General features: G+C 42.3%; 1 protein-coding gene across 8 annotated transcripts in view; it reads left to right on the plus strand.

The window, feature by feature from the left end:
• Positions 1–15201, plus strand: part of YEATS2 (YEATS domain containing 2) — a 112390-nt gene that overhangs the window by 73772 nt on the left and 23417 nt on the right. For all 8 annotated transcript variants that reach the window (XM_008957370.4, XM_003832008.5, XM_024928271.4 and 5 more), the window contains 4 exons: positions 144–305; positions 2424–2614; positions 4028–4186; positions 12277–12453. In XM_008957370.4, the coding sequence (XP_008955618.1) occupies positions 144–305; positions 2424–2614; positions 4028–4186; positions 12277–12453 (689 nt within the window). The remainder of the gene's footprint in view (positions 1–143; positions 306–2423; positions 2615–4027; positions 4187–12276; positions 12454–15201) is intronic.

A 15201-nucleotide genomic window follows, 5' to 3' on the forward strand; every position in this document is an offset into this window, starting at 1 on the left:
AGCGTTGTGCATCTGGGAAACAAACTTTGAATTTATTGCTTGTTAGTGTTCTAAAATAAGAATTTATTGCCTTGTATTTTAATTTTAGAGTGTTGCCCTTAGTTTCAATTTATCTTACAATTTTTTCTCCTTTACCATTTTAGTAATGGCAACGTTGCAGCTACCAGCCACTAATTTGGCCAACTTGGCAAATTTGCCTCCTGGCACTAAACTCTACCTGACTACAAATAGCAAGAACCCTTCAGGAAAAGGAAAACTGCTGCTGATCCCTCAAGGAGCCATCCTGCGAGCTACGAACAATGCTAGTTAGTGAAACCATTGGGTTGAATCATTTGGTTTTTGGTTCTGTGTGTGTGTTCATATTGTCCATCTGAGGGCAGTTCTTACCTGTTTCAGGAAGCATTTCTGTAACTCTGTTGGGTGGTGTAATGGTAGCATTTGCCCAGATGGATTTAACACATATGATAATTTAACTAGAAGTGGGTTTGCTCCTCAGTGTTTGCAATCAGAGATGAATCACTCTGGAGAGAGATGGCTAGTGAGGCTGTTGGGAGAAAGCTGTCTACATGAACCATGAATGAAGTGGTGTCTGAAAATTATCTGGTGATACCTGAGGGAAGATCCATCTACTTATAGAAGCTGGAAGTCTGTTTTTGGGGATAGGTTGGCATAGGATTGGAATCGAGTGTGTCTGTTTGACTTCATTTAGATCAGGGGTCCCCAACCCCTGGGCCGCACAGCAGAAGTTGGGCGTGGACGAAGAAGCATTACTGCCTGAGCTCCGCCTCCCGTCAGATCAGCAGCGGCATTAGATTCTCACAGGAGCGCGAACCCTGTTGAGAACTGTGCATGCGAGGGATTTAGGTTGTGTGCTCCTTATGAGAATCTAATGCCTGATGATCTGAGGTGGAACAATTTCATCCCCAAACCACCCCCCGCCTCCTGTCCCAATTCATGGAAAAGTTGTCTTCCATGAAGCTGGTCCCTGGTGCCACAAAGCTTGGGGACAGCTGGTTTGGATGTATTCCTTACTTCTGCTAGGTTTGGAGATGGAAAGAGAAATACAGACTCTACCTAGGTGTGTAAGTCTTAAAGCCCCATGGAAATGAGGCAGTTTATCTGCAGTTAAAGAAACTTTTGCTTTGACATATAGAGAAAAACCGTTTGGGCAGTGTTGAAAAGGATAGGATAAAAGGAAGTTATTTCCCTCTGAATCAGAAGTAGAAGGGTACAGCATTCAGGGTCATTGGAAGTTAACTGCCCTTGCCAAAATGCAGTGTGTCAGCTCATCGTCCTTGCGTTCATTGACCATGATGGCTCAGTTCCACTCTCACTTGGTATTTTTTCCTCATACCTAAGCAGTGGTATGTCCAAAAGTTAAATGTGTAAGAAAAGGACAATGTAAATATTTCAGAAGTCATCCAGGGAGCTACTTAGATTCTTGTGATATCCTTGGTGCAAAAATAAACCATTGGGAAGGAAGCTATTCCAATAATCACTGGAATGAAGGTGGAGAAGGAAATTGGAAGTTAGTATTTGTTGAGTGAATATTCATAGTCCAGGTAGTTCAAATGCATTATCTCACCAAAAGAGAAGTAAAAAGACTTCAAGGCTTTGAAGTGGGATTTGAAAGGCAAAGAAGAATGGGGTCCTGGAGTCATTGTAAATGAAGGAAAGCCTTCATTTTTCCTGAGACAGGGAGACAACATCGAGCACTGTAAAGTTACACTAAATTCCAGCAATTCCCTGACATTGAATCAGATGCCCAAAAGTTGGGAAGCACCTAGCTGAGCACATTTAAGTGTTGATTAAAATACTTGGCTAGAGGCTGGGTGCAGTGGCTCACACCTGCAATCCCAGCACTTTGGAGGGCCAAGGTGGGCGGATCACGAGGTCAGGAGATCGAGACCATCCTGTCCAACATGGTGAAACCCCCTCTCTACTAAAAATACAAAATTAGCTGGGCATGGTGGCACACGCCTGTAGTCCCAGCTACTTGGGAGGCTGAGGCAGGAGAATCGCTGGAACCCGGGAGACAGAGGTTGCAGTGAGCCAAGATCTTGCCATTGCACTCCAGCCTGGCGACAGAGTGAGACTGTCTCAAAAAAATACTTGGCTAGAAAATGTCAGTAGCAAGCCTTCTCTTGATCTCCCATGACCACGTCAAAGTATCTTCATTGTACTCAGAGCCGAAATACAGTCAGTTGTCATGCAGTTGAAAGGAAATAGATTTTGATCTAAAATCTAGGAAGTTCTCCTCACTCTTGTCACAGGGTAGGTAGATTACAGAAAAGATGGAGGAAAATGGGAAAGAAGAAGGAATGGCACTAAAAGGGGAACATCTCTCTGGGCTCATTTGTTTTTTATGTTAAAGCTTTGCTTGATACTTTTTATGATGTTGCTGTCATTCATTGTATTTTTAGATCTCCAGTCTGGCTCAGCTGCCAGTGGTGGGAGTGGTGCCGGAGGAGGAGGAGGTGGAGGCAGTGGCAGCGGTGGAGGCGGCAGCACAGGAGGAGGAACAGCAGGAGGAGGAACTCAAAGTACTGCTGGCCCTGGAGGGATATCTCAGCACCTGACTTACACATCTTACATCCTCAAGCAAACTCCCCAGGTCTGGTTCTCTGTAACTGATATTTTAAATCATTTAGCTATTGGATAACTATGCTTAATTATAATTGATTTACCTTTACAGCTCTGGGATCAGGGTTCAATACTAACACCTTAACCGTGTTATCTATATCTATATCTTGGCTGGGTGTGGTAACTCATGCCTGTAATCCTAGCACTTTGGGAGGCCAAGGTGGGTGGATCGCTTGAGCCCAGGAGTTCGAGACCAACCTGGGCAACATGGCAAAACCCCGTCTCTACTAAAAATACCAAAATTAGCTGGGCGTGGTGGTGCACGTCTACAGTCCCAGCTACTCCGAAGGTTGAGGTGGGAGGATTGCTTGAACCTGGGAGGTTGAGGCTGCAGTGAGCTGAGGTCGCACCACTGCACTCCACCCTGGCTGGGTGACAGAGTGAGACCCTTTCTCAAAAAAAAAAACTATATGTTTTTATCTTTTTTGCTTGCTTTGAGAGAAGAGGAAGTAGAGATTGAGAAAGATTTTAGTAACTTATCCAGGATCTTCCTGCCAAGCCAATGGTAGAATTTGGGTTTAAGCCAGGCACGGTGGCTCACGCCTGTAATCCCAGCATTTTGGGAGGCCAAGGCGGGCAGATCACCTGAGGTCAGGAGTTCAAGACCAGCCTGGTCCATGGTGAAACCCTGTCTCTATTAAAAATACAAAAATCAGTCGGGTGTGGTAATGCATGCCTGTAATCCCAGCTACTTGGAAGGCTGAGGCAGGAGAATCACTTGAACCCGGGAGGCAGAGGTTGCAGTGAGCCAAGATCACTCCATGGTACTCCAGCCTGGGGGAAAAGAGTGAGACTTTGTCTCAAAAAAAAAAAAAAGGAAAAGAATTTGGGTTTAAACCCAGATCTTCCTGCCTGAAAGATTTCTACTATGCTAATTGCCTCCGAAATCCATGAGGTAATAAACAGTATTAATGTACAGTTGAAAAGTTGCTCATAGAAGGGAGTGATCAAAGAGATGGTATCAAGTTGTAATATTTAGAGTTAAGTTAGATTTGATTAGGAACAGGTTTCCTCCTCCTCTCCTCTTGTCACTGAAGTCTTGGCTCTTTTTGAAGGAAAGTAATAGAATTTTGGTTCCAGATGTTCTTATTGAGAAAGATGATATCAGTCTGAATGATTAAATCCAGCTTTGAGGACTAAATTGCAAAACATGAGTTTTCAACAGGCTGCTCTGTAACTACGGTGCAGTTTGAGAAGTGGGGATAACTAATGGAAGTAACACTTAGAGCACAACTATTCTTTTGAATTATTTTGCCTACATTGCAGAATTAAAGGGGAGAGCGTTGTAGCTTGTAACATGGGACGTTACATGTGATTTAAGGGATCAGAACAGCCCATCTGAATTTAACAAATTACCAATTCTTTATATTTTTTTCTAACTTAGGGCACATTTTTAGTTGGCCAGCCATCACCCCAGACTTCTGGAAAACAACTCACCACTGGGTCAGTGGTCCAAGGAACACTGGGAGTCAGCACATCTTCTGCACAAGGACAACAAACGCTAAAAGTCATCTCTGGACAGAAAACCACATTGTTTACACAGGTAAATACGCCCATGCACACACCCCAAATATGGGGTGATTATGGCATTTATTTACATATTTACATGTAGTTTCTCTCTTTTCACAAAGAAATTAAGGTTACATAAGAAAATGAACAATAAGGCCAGGAGTGGTCGCTCACGTCTGTAATCCCAGCACTTTGGGAAGCCAAGGTGGGTGGATTGCCTGAGGTCAGGAGTTGGAGACCAGCCTGGCCAACATGGCCAACATAGTGAAACCCCGTCTCTACTAAAAATACAAAAGTTAGCCAGGTGCAGTGGTGCGTGCCTATAGTCCCAGCTACTCGGGAGGCTAAGGCAGGTCACTTGGACCCGGGAGGCGGAGGTTGCGGTGAGCCGAGATCGTGCCATTGCACTCCATCCTGGGCGACAGAGCAAGATTCTGTCTCAAAAAAAAAAAAGAAAAAAAAAAGAAAAAATGAACAATAAAAAATATAGAAAAACAAAAATGAATCTTGAGGTTTGGGAAAATACAAGTAGAATGAGAAAATTAAGGCCCCAGGTGTTATTCTCATATGCAAACACTTAAGATATCTTGCACATTTAAAAAAATCAAGATATAAATGTGATAGCAAAGACAAAATGAGAAGCATGGTCAGTTTTAAAGTCACACTATTTGTGAGAAAAAAAACGCATATTTCTTTAGAAGAAACAAAGCTTTCTTGACACTTTGTTGTAAAATTTCTCCAGAGGGGCTTCACGTAGAAGATCCAGAATGGGCCAGTTTCAGCTATAGTATCCAGACAGTGAGTGAGTAGCTGGGATTACAGGCATGCACCACCATGCCCAGCTAATTTTGTGTTTTTAGTAGAGATGGGGTTTCTCCATGTTGGTCAGGCTGGTCTCCAGCTCGTGACCTCAAGTGATCTGCCCGCCTCGGCCTCCGAAAGTGCTGGGATTACAGGCGTGAGCCACCGCGCCTGGCCTTGTTTAGAGTTTTTGCAAGTGATACTGGTCAGTAGTTTTCTTAGTAATTTCTGTCTGGTTTGGTATCAGGGTAATACTGGCCTCATAAAATGAAGTGGAAGCTTTTCCTTTCTTTTCTCTTTATTGGAAGAGTTTATATAGAATTGGTACTGTTTCTTAACTGTTTAATTGAATATACCTGTAAAAGCCATATTAGCCTGGAGTTTTCCTAATTGAGAAGGTTTTTATACTACTGTTTTAAACTACAGTTTCAGTTTATTTACTAGATATGGGACTGTTCAGGTTGTTTATTTCTTTTCTTTTTATATATATTTTTTGAGACAGAGTCTTTATCTGTTGCCCAGGTTCCTGGGTTCAAGCAGTTCGCCTACCTCATCCTCCCGAGTAGCTGCGATTACAGGAGTCCACCACCATGTCCAGCTAATTTTTGTATTTTTAATAGAGATGGGGTTTCACCATGTTGGTCAGGCTGGTCTCGAACTCCTGACCTCGTGGTCTGCCCGCCTCGGCCTCCGAAAGTTCTGGGATTACAGGCACAAGTCACCACGCCCAGCCCGTTTTCATTCTTGCTTTTGGTAATTATGTGTCCTCTTTTTATTGATCAGTCTAGCTAGAGGTTTATCAGTTGTATTGATCTTTTCAAATTACCAGCATTTGGTGTCCTCTTTTGTTCTCTTTTGTCGAATGTCCTTACCCATGTTAAACAGATACAAGGCCCTGCAGTTTACTGTAGGCAGTTCTTTTAAATCTTCCTCAGATTTCACACCTGCTTGTGTTGCAGCAGTGCACAGGTGAGACAGTTCCTGTTGCCCCTCCCTCCTTGCAGGGACTGGCTATCTTTAATCTTCAGGTTACTTGGCTACTTTGAGATTTCAGCCCTCCAATATGTTTCAAAAAAATAAGATTTTGTAGTGTATTCAGCCTTTTCTTGTTAGGGTAGGAGCAACCGTGCTTTATAGCCCTCTGTTTCCTATGTGGAAGCAAAAGTCCCTGACCAACGGATTGTAACTTGACAGAGAAAACTTTATTTTTATTTATTTATTTTTTATATATTTTTTTGAGACAGAGCCTTGCTCTGTCACCAGGCTGGAGTGCAGTGGCACGATCTCGGCTCACTGCAGCCTCTGCCTCCTGGGTTCAAGCAATTCTCCTGCCTCAGCCTCCCGAGTAGCTGGGATTACAGGTGCCCGCCACCATGTCCAGCTAATTTTTGTATTTTTACTAGAGACGGGGTTTCACCACGTTGGTCAGGATGGTCTCGATCTCTTGACCTCGTGATCTGCCCGCCTTGGCCTCCCAATGTACTGAGATTACAGGCGTGAGCCACCACACCCGGCCTTTACTTTTTTTTTTTTTTAATTTTTTATCTTTCTGACTCAAGATCTAACAGAGAAAACTTTAAATTGCTGTGGTTTCAGATTGCATAATACAACTAAACTTGAAGAAACTTCCACTTGTTGAGCTTTAGTGTAGCATCAGAAAAGAGTAACAACAGTATTTGAAAGAGCTGTTAAAATACTCTTCCCTTTTCCAACTACATATGTGGATATATCTCACACCAACACAGCAAGCACCACAGGAAGGAGGAAGCGGGGGCGCAGGGCATGGAGAACACTGGAAACAATAGAACTGGCTGCTCTTGCCGCAGTACCCAACACATCACCCTTCTGGTTGCCTCAAGCTTCTGCTGTCTCCAGGTGTGGAGCTTATCTAGCGTTTTTCCACGCTTCTGTGGCAGGTTCTCCTGGCGTGTCCCACGTAAGGCTTTTATCACTTGGCGAGGCTTTCTTCTGCAGCCTTTTGTCTGTTTTTCATAGTTGCTTGTCCACTATTGGGCTCCTCAACTAGTTTTTGAACACAACCACTAGAATGCATTTATTTATTTATGCCTTTTCTGGTTTTTTTGGATTTGGTGCTGAGAGGAGTATTGCTGTCCACAATGAAGATAAAATGGCACAAACGTTTATGCAGTGAACTCTGTGGCAGCAAAATACATAAAGTGCAAAGACTATTAGGAATATGAGGAGATTTGATAAAACTGCAGTCACAGAGAAGAATTTTAACATGTCTCTCAGCATTTAGCTAATCAAGTGGATAAATCTTTATTATAAAGGATTTGTATTGGAATAACAGTACTAACAGGCTTAATTCTGTATCATTGAGACACAGAATACATATTTTGCTTGTATATCTATGGAACATTAACAAATTGATTATATACTTGGCCACAAAGAGAATCTCTTAGCATATTTCAAAAGTAGCATCCAATGTGCTTCATTCTGTTACTCAATAAAAAAGTCAAATCAATAACAACCAAAAAACTTGACAGTTAAAATACTCTTCTAAATTCTTGGGTTGAAAAAATCCAAATAAATTACGGATGATTTAGCTGTTAATACAAATGACAATTTTATTAGGGTTCTCCAGAGAAACAGAACAAATATTATATATATAGATATTAAGAGGAAATTTATTATGAGAATTGGCTCCTGTGATTATGGAGACCAAGGAGTCCCACGACATGCTGTTAGCAGGCTGGAGATCAGGAAAGCTAGTGGTGTGATTCAGTCTGACTACAAAGGCCTGCGAACTGGTGGGCATGGGAGTGAGGGGCACACGGGCATTAAGTCCTGGAGTCTGAAGGCCTGAGAACCAGGAGCTCTGATGTCTAAGGGTAGGAGAAGATTGATGTCTCAGCTTAAGAAGAGAGAGAGAATTCGCCCATTGTCCGCCTTTTTGTTCTATTCAGGTCCTTGACAGATTGGATGATGTCTGCCCACGTTGGCGAGGGCGGATCTTCTTTACTCTGTCTGCTGATTCAAATGCTGATCTCTTGCAGAAATATTTTACCAGGTATCTGGGCATCCCTCAGCCCACTCAAGTTGACATAAAATTAACCATCACAACAGTACTTGATATTAAAACCTATGGAAACAACCCAAACCAGGCTCAAGAAAATTCAAAGCTTTAAATGCTTTTTCCTTTTAGCCCCACATCCTTAAAGATATAATAAAATAATGCATAGATCATAAGCGTAGATCTCCAGCCTGGCGACAGAACAAGACTCCGTCTCAAAAAAAAAGAAACTACCTGGGCCATGGTGGCACATGCCTGTGGTCCCAGCCATTCAGGAGGCTGAGGTGGGAGGATGGCTTGAGCCTTTGAAGTTGAGGCTACAGTGAGCCATGATGGTGCCACTGCTCTTCAGCCTGGGCGATAGAGCAACACCCTGTCTTAAAAAAACAAAAAAATTTTTTTTTCTATCACCATTTTTCTGTTTCTTTCACCATAGATTAGCTTTTGTCTTTCTTGAACTTCATGTCAGTGGAATTATATAGTATGTAGTCTTTTATGTCTGGCTTCTGTTATTCAACGTAATGTTTCCAAGATTTATCTATATGTGTGTTAATCGTTTATTCTTTTTTATTCTTGAGTTAATTTTTTAATTTTTTTGAGACAGAGTTTCACTCTTGTTGCCCAGGGTGGAGTGCAGTGGTGCGATCTCGGCTCACTGCAACCTCCGCTTCCCAGGTTCAAGCATTTCTCCTGCCTCAGCCTCCCGAGTAGCTGGGATTACAGGCGCCTGCCACCATGCCCAGCTAATTTTTGTATTTTTTGTAGAGACACGGTTTCACCATGTGGGCCAGGCTGGTCTTGAACTCCTGACCTCAGGTGATCCGCCTGCCTCGGCTTCCCAAAGTGCTGGGATTTCAGGCGTGAGCCACCGCACCCAGCCAGAGTTATTCTATTTTTGTTCCATGATTCCACTTTCCTGTTGATGGACATTTGGATTATTTCCAGGTTTTTTTGTTTGTTTGTTTGTTTTTGCTGTCATGGATAAAACTGCCATAAATATTCTTACACAGATATTTTTCTGCAGAACAGCCTGATCATAGGGTACATATATGTTTATAAGAAACTGACAAATGGTTTAGTAAAATGGTTGTACTGTTTGACTATCCCAGAGTAATATGAGGAAGTCTGATTTGCTCTACATCCTCACCAACACGGAGGATTGTCATTCTTTTTAATTTTAGCCATTGTTGTGAGTGCAAAGTCATATCTCATTGTGGTCTTTATTTGCATAAAGCTCCAGTGCAAATTATGGCATGGCTATTACTTGTGGAATCTAGTCATAACTTTTTCAGATAGTGCTAGCTGTGTGACCCTGGTAAATTAATCTCTTCATCTCTAAGACAGGACTAAAACCTACCCTATACAGTTAGTGAAAATAATGACTTACGATGACATAAGATATGTACAAGTGCTTTCTGTTCTTCCTGGCACATAGTAAGATCTCAGAAACTGATAAATGGTGTCTGCTTGTGGAGTGCATTAATTTGGGACACTGAGCAGTCACTTAGACCAGATTTCAGCAAACTACAGCCAAGGCTTCCTGTTTGTGTTGTTGCTGTTGTTTTTTATAATTTCAACTTTTATTTTAGATTCAGGGGGTACATGTGCAGGTTTGTTACATGGGTATATTGCATGATGCTGAGGCTAGGGTCATGATTGATCTTGTCACCCAGGGAGTGAGCATCATACCCAATAGTTAGTTTTTTAACCCTTCCCTCCCTGCCCCATGTCATAGTCCTCAGTGTCTATTGTGGCCATCTTTGTGTCCATTTACCCAACGATTAGCTCCCACTTGTAAGTGAGAACATGTAGCCTTTGGTTTTCTGTCCTGCATTCATTCACTTAGGATAATGGCCTCCAGCTGCATCTGTGTTGCTTCAAAAGAAATGATTTCTTACCTTTTCATGGCTGTGTGGTATTTGATGGTGTATCCAGGTACTGCTGAAGGGTACCTAGGTTGATTCCATGTCTTTGCTATTGTGAATAGTGCAGTGATGGACATAGGGGTGCATGTGTCTTTTTAGTAGAATGATTTATTTTCTTTTGGATATATACACATGGATTGCTGAGTCAGATGGTAGTTCCGTTTTAAGTTTTTTGTTTTGTTTTTGAGACAGGATCTCACAGTCACCCAGGCTGGAGTGCAGCACCCTCGACCTCCTGGGCTCAAGCAGTTCTCCCATCCCAACCTCCCAAGTAGTTAGGACTACAGTCCTGTGACACTATGGCCAGCTAACTTTTTATTTTTGTAGTGACAGGGTCAAGGTTGCCCAGGCTGGTCTTGAACTCCTGGGCTGAAGTGGCCTCCCAAAGTGCTGGGATCACAGGCATGAGCCACTGCACCCAACCTTTGTTTTCTGTTCTTTGAGAAATCTCCAAACTGCCTTCCACGGTGGCTGACCTAACTTACATTCCCACCCACAGTGTGTGGGGCTTTCCTTTTCTCCACAGCCTATCTGGCGTGAGATGATATTGTGGTTTTGGTTTGCATTTCTCTGGTGATTAGTGATACGGAGCATTTTTTCATGTTTGTTGGCTACTTGTATATCTTCTTTTGGAGAAATATCTGTTCATGTCTTTTGCCCACTTTTTAATGAGGTTTATTTATAATGAGGTTTATTTATTTGCTTGTTAAATTAGGTTCCTTATAGATTCTGGATATTAGACCTTTGTCGGATGTATGGTTTATGAATCTTTTCTCCCATTCTGTAGGTTGTCTCTACTCTGTTGATAGTTTCTTTTGCTGTGCAGAAGCTTTTTAGTTTAATTAGGTCCCACTTGGTTTTCCTTTTTGTTGCAATTGTTGTTGATGCTTCCTGTTTTTTGTAAGTAACATTTTATTGGAACACCGCCACACTCATTTCACGCTGTAATCATAGAGCCGAGGAGTTGCAACAGAGGTCCTATGGCCTGAAAGCCAAAATTGCGTACTCTTGCCATTAAAAAAAAAAAAAAAAGCCGGGTGTGGTGGGTCACGCCTGTAATTCCAGCACTTTGGGAGGCTGAGACGGGCGGATCACCTGAGGTCAGGAGTTTGAGACGGGCCTGGCCAACATGGAGAAACCTTGTCTCTACTAAAAGTACAAAATTAGCCAGGCATGGTGGCGCATACCGTAATCGCAGCTACTCGGGAGGCTGAGGCAGGAGAATCGCTTGAACCCAGGAGGCAGAGGTTGCAGTGAGCCAAGATCGCACCACTGCACTCCAGCCTGAGCAAAAGAGCAAAACTCTGTCTCAAAAAAAAAAGTTTGTTGAGCCTTTATTTAGACTACTGAGACTGTCATTTATAATTTGTATCCAGCCTGGGCAACATAATGGTGACCCTGTCTCTGAAAAACATTTTCTGGTTTTAAATTAACCAGGTGTTTGGCCGGGTGCGGTGGCTTCACGCCCGTAATCCTAGCATTTTGGGAGGCTGAGGTGGGCAGATCACGAGGTCACGAGAGATCGAGACCATCCTGGCCAACATGGTGAAACCCCATCTCTACGAAAAATACAAAAATTAGTTGGGCGTGGTGGCACGTGCCTGTAATCCTAGCTACTCGGGAGGCTGAGGCAGGAGAATCGCTTGAACCCAGGAGGCGGAGGTTGCAGTAAGCCAAGATTGCGCCACTGCACTCCAGCGTGGGCGACAGAGCGAGACTCTGTCTCAAAAAAAAAAAAAAAAAAAAAAATCAACCAGGTGTGGCACATGCCTGTAATCCCAGCTACTCGAAAGGCTGGGGCAGGAGGATCACTTGAGCCCAGGAGTTAGAGGCTGCAGTGAGCTATGATTGTGCCATTACACTCCAGCCTAGGTGACAGAGCAAGACCCTGTCTCTAAAAAAATAAAATAAAATAAAAAATATGTAATTTGTAAATGGTTCTCCAGTACTAAAATGCTAAGCCCATATCTAATTTAGAAGACCATTAACCTTACCCATTTAAATCTGGCCCTGTCTAGGGTTGATTTTCATGTTTAAAGATTATACGTACATTTAAGAGCATGTTGTAATCAAGTATTTTGAAAACAAGTGACCTGTTACCTTTAAAGATACTGCTGCCAAATAGTAACTTGCAAATGCATTTATTTACTTGTTCTATATTGGGGTAAAGGGATATTTATAGGTGAAAGGTCATAAAATTTGGAGCTTGTTAGAAAGGTGTGTAAACACCTCATGTAGGTTGGATTGGTAAGACTTTCTTGTATATTCTCCAAGTCATGGGGCGTATCTCAGCTGTCAATAAGGAATGAGTTATGTCTATTATCCAAGGCAACATGATTATTTCTGCCCATTTTGTTTCTGCAGGCAGCCCATGGAGGACAGGCATCTCTAATGAAAATATCCGATAGCACCTTGAAGACTGTGCCAGCCACCTCACAGCTCTCGAAGCCTGGAACCACAATGCTGAGAGTAGCAGGAGGGGTTATCACAACTGCCACTTCCCCAGCTGTGGCCCTCTCAGCAAATGGTCCTGCACAACAGGTGAGAAATAGCGTGTCAGTAGAGAATCCTAATGAGACATGAAAGTGGTGTAGATACAAGGAAGATGTCCAGCAGGCACACCAGTGGACCTTTTAAAAATACTCAACTATTGCTTTTTTTTTTTTAAAGAAATATTCACATACCGTAAAAGTCCCCATTTTGTAGTATATAGTTCAGTAGTGCTTGTCATTCACATGGTTGTGCAACTGTGATTACCATCATCTAATCCCAGAACATTTTATCATCCCAGAAAGAAGCCCAGTACCCACCAGCAGTCACTCCCATTCCATCCTTCTGTTCTAGGCGACCGCTGACCTACTTTCTTTGGATTTGCCTATTTTAGACATTTCATATAGAGGGAGTCATATAACATGCCCTTTTGGGTCTGCTTCTGATGCTTAGCATTACTGTGCAGAGTTCATCTACGTTGTGACTTGCATCAATACTCCTTTTCATGGCTGGATAATACTCAGTTTGATGGATATACCATATTTTGTTTATCCATTCATCAGTTTGGGCACTTGGATTATTTTCTACTTTTTGACTGTTGTGAATAATGCTGCAGTGAATATTTGTGTACAGGTTTTTGTATAAACACGTTTTTATTTCTCTTGGCTGTATACCTAGTGATGGAATTGCTGGATTATAAGGTAACTTTTTTGTTGTTTTTTGAGATGGAGTCTTGCTGTGTCACCAGGCTGGAGTGCAGTGATGAGATCTCGGCTCACTGGAACCTCCATCTCCCGGGTTCAAGCGATTCCCCTGCCTCAGCCTCCCAAGTAGCTGGGACTACAGGCACGCACCACCACGTCTGGCTAATTTTTTGTGTTTTAGTAGAGATGGGGTTTCACCATGTTGGCCAGAATGGTCTCAATCTCCTGACCTCGTGATCCACCTGCCTCATCTCCCAAAGTGCTGGGATTACAGGCGTGAGCCACTGCGCCTGGCCTATGATAACTCTTTTTAACATTGTGAGGAACTGCTAAACTGTTTTCCCAAGTGGCTACATCATTTTAGATTCTCACCAGCGATATACAAGGGTTCCAGTTTTTCCACAAACTCACCCAAACTTGTTCTTGTCCTTTTTTTTTTAATTATAGCTATTGTAGTGGGTGTAAACTAGTATCTCATTGTGGTTTTGATTTGCGATTCCCTGTTGATATTGAGCATCTTTTCACGTATTTATTGGCTATTTGTATATCTTTTATCCATTTACATCCTTTGCCCATTTTTTAGTTGGTTGTCTTTTAATCGTTGAAGTGTAGGAGTACTTTATATATTCTAGATATGTCTCTTACCAGATTTGCAAAAATTTTCTTGCACTCTGAGCTGTCTTTTCACTTTCTTGATAGTATTGAACCACAAAAGTTTTAAATTTTGATTTTCATTCCTTTTTAAATTTTTTAAATTAGGCTGGGCGCAGTGGCTCATGCCTGTAATCCCAGCACTTTGGGAGGCCGAGAAGGGCGGATCACGAGGTCAGGAGATCAAACCATCCTGGCTAACAAGGTGAAACCCCCGTCTCTACTAAAAATACAAAAAAAAAAAATTAGCCGGGCATGGTGACGGGCACCTGTAGTCCCAGCTACTCAGGAGGCTGAGGCAGGAGAATGGCATGAACCCAGGAGGCAGAGCTTGCAGTGAGCCGAGATTGCACCACTCCACTCCAGCCTGGACAGCAGAGCGAGATTCCATCTCAAAAAATATATATAAATAAATTATTATGGGTACATAATCAATGTGGATATTCACAGGGTACATGTGATGTTTTGATGCAGGCATACAATGCGTAATAATCGCATCAGGGTAATTGGGGTATCTGTCACCCTAAGCATTTATCTTTTTTTTAAACCAATTGTATTCTTTGTGACTGTAAAATATATAAGAAATTATTGTGAATTTTGGCCACCCTGTTGTGCTATCAAATACTAGATCTTACTCATCCCTTCTAACTATATTTTTGTACCCATTAACCATCCCCACTCCCTCCCTCCCTGCTGCTGGCCTTCCCACCTTCTGGTAACCACCATTCTTCTCTCTGTCTTCATGGGTTCAGTTGTTTTAATTGTTAGCTCCCACATGAGTGAGAACGTGTGAAATGTGTCTTTCTGTGCCTGGCTTATTTCACTTAACATAATGTCCTCCAGTTCTATCCATGTTGCAAATGACAGGATTTCATTCTTTCTTATAACGGAATAATATTGTATTGTGTATATGTACCACATTTTCTTTATCGTTCACCTGGTGATGGACACTTAGGTTGATTCCAAATCTTGGCTATTGTGAATAGTGCCGTAATAAACATGGAAGTGCAGACGTCTCCTCGTATACTCATTTCCTTTGTTTTGGGTATATACCTAGCAGTGGGATGTGGATCATATGGTAGTTCTATTTTCAGTTTTTTGAGGACCCTCTGTACTGTTCTCTATCGTGATTGTACTAACTTACATTCCCACCAGCGGTGTACGAGGGTTCCCTCTTCACATCCTCGCCAGCCTTTTGGATGAGAGTCATTTTAACTGGGTGGGATGCTTTCTCATTGTAGTTTTGATTTGTGTTTCTCTGACAATTAATGATGTTGAGCATTTTTTTATATGCCCCTTGGGCCATTTATGTGTCTTCTTTTGAGAAATGTGTGTTGAGATCTTTTGCCCATTTTCAAATGAGATTGTTTGGCTTTTTTCTATAGAGTTGTTTGAGCTTCTATATTCTGATTATTAATCCCTTGTCAGATGTGTATGTAGTTTG

This window comes from Pan paniscus, chromosome 2, assembly GCF_029289425.2.
Source record: "Pan paniscus chromosome 2, NHGRI_mPanPan1-v2.0_pri, whole genome shotgun sequence".
In the NCBI taxonomy this organism is placed as follows: Eukaryota; Metazoa; Chordata; class Mammalia; order Primates; family Hominidae; genus Pan; species Pan paniscus.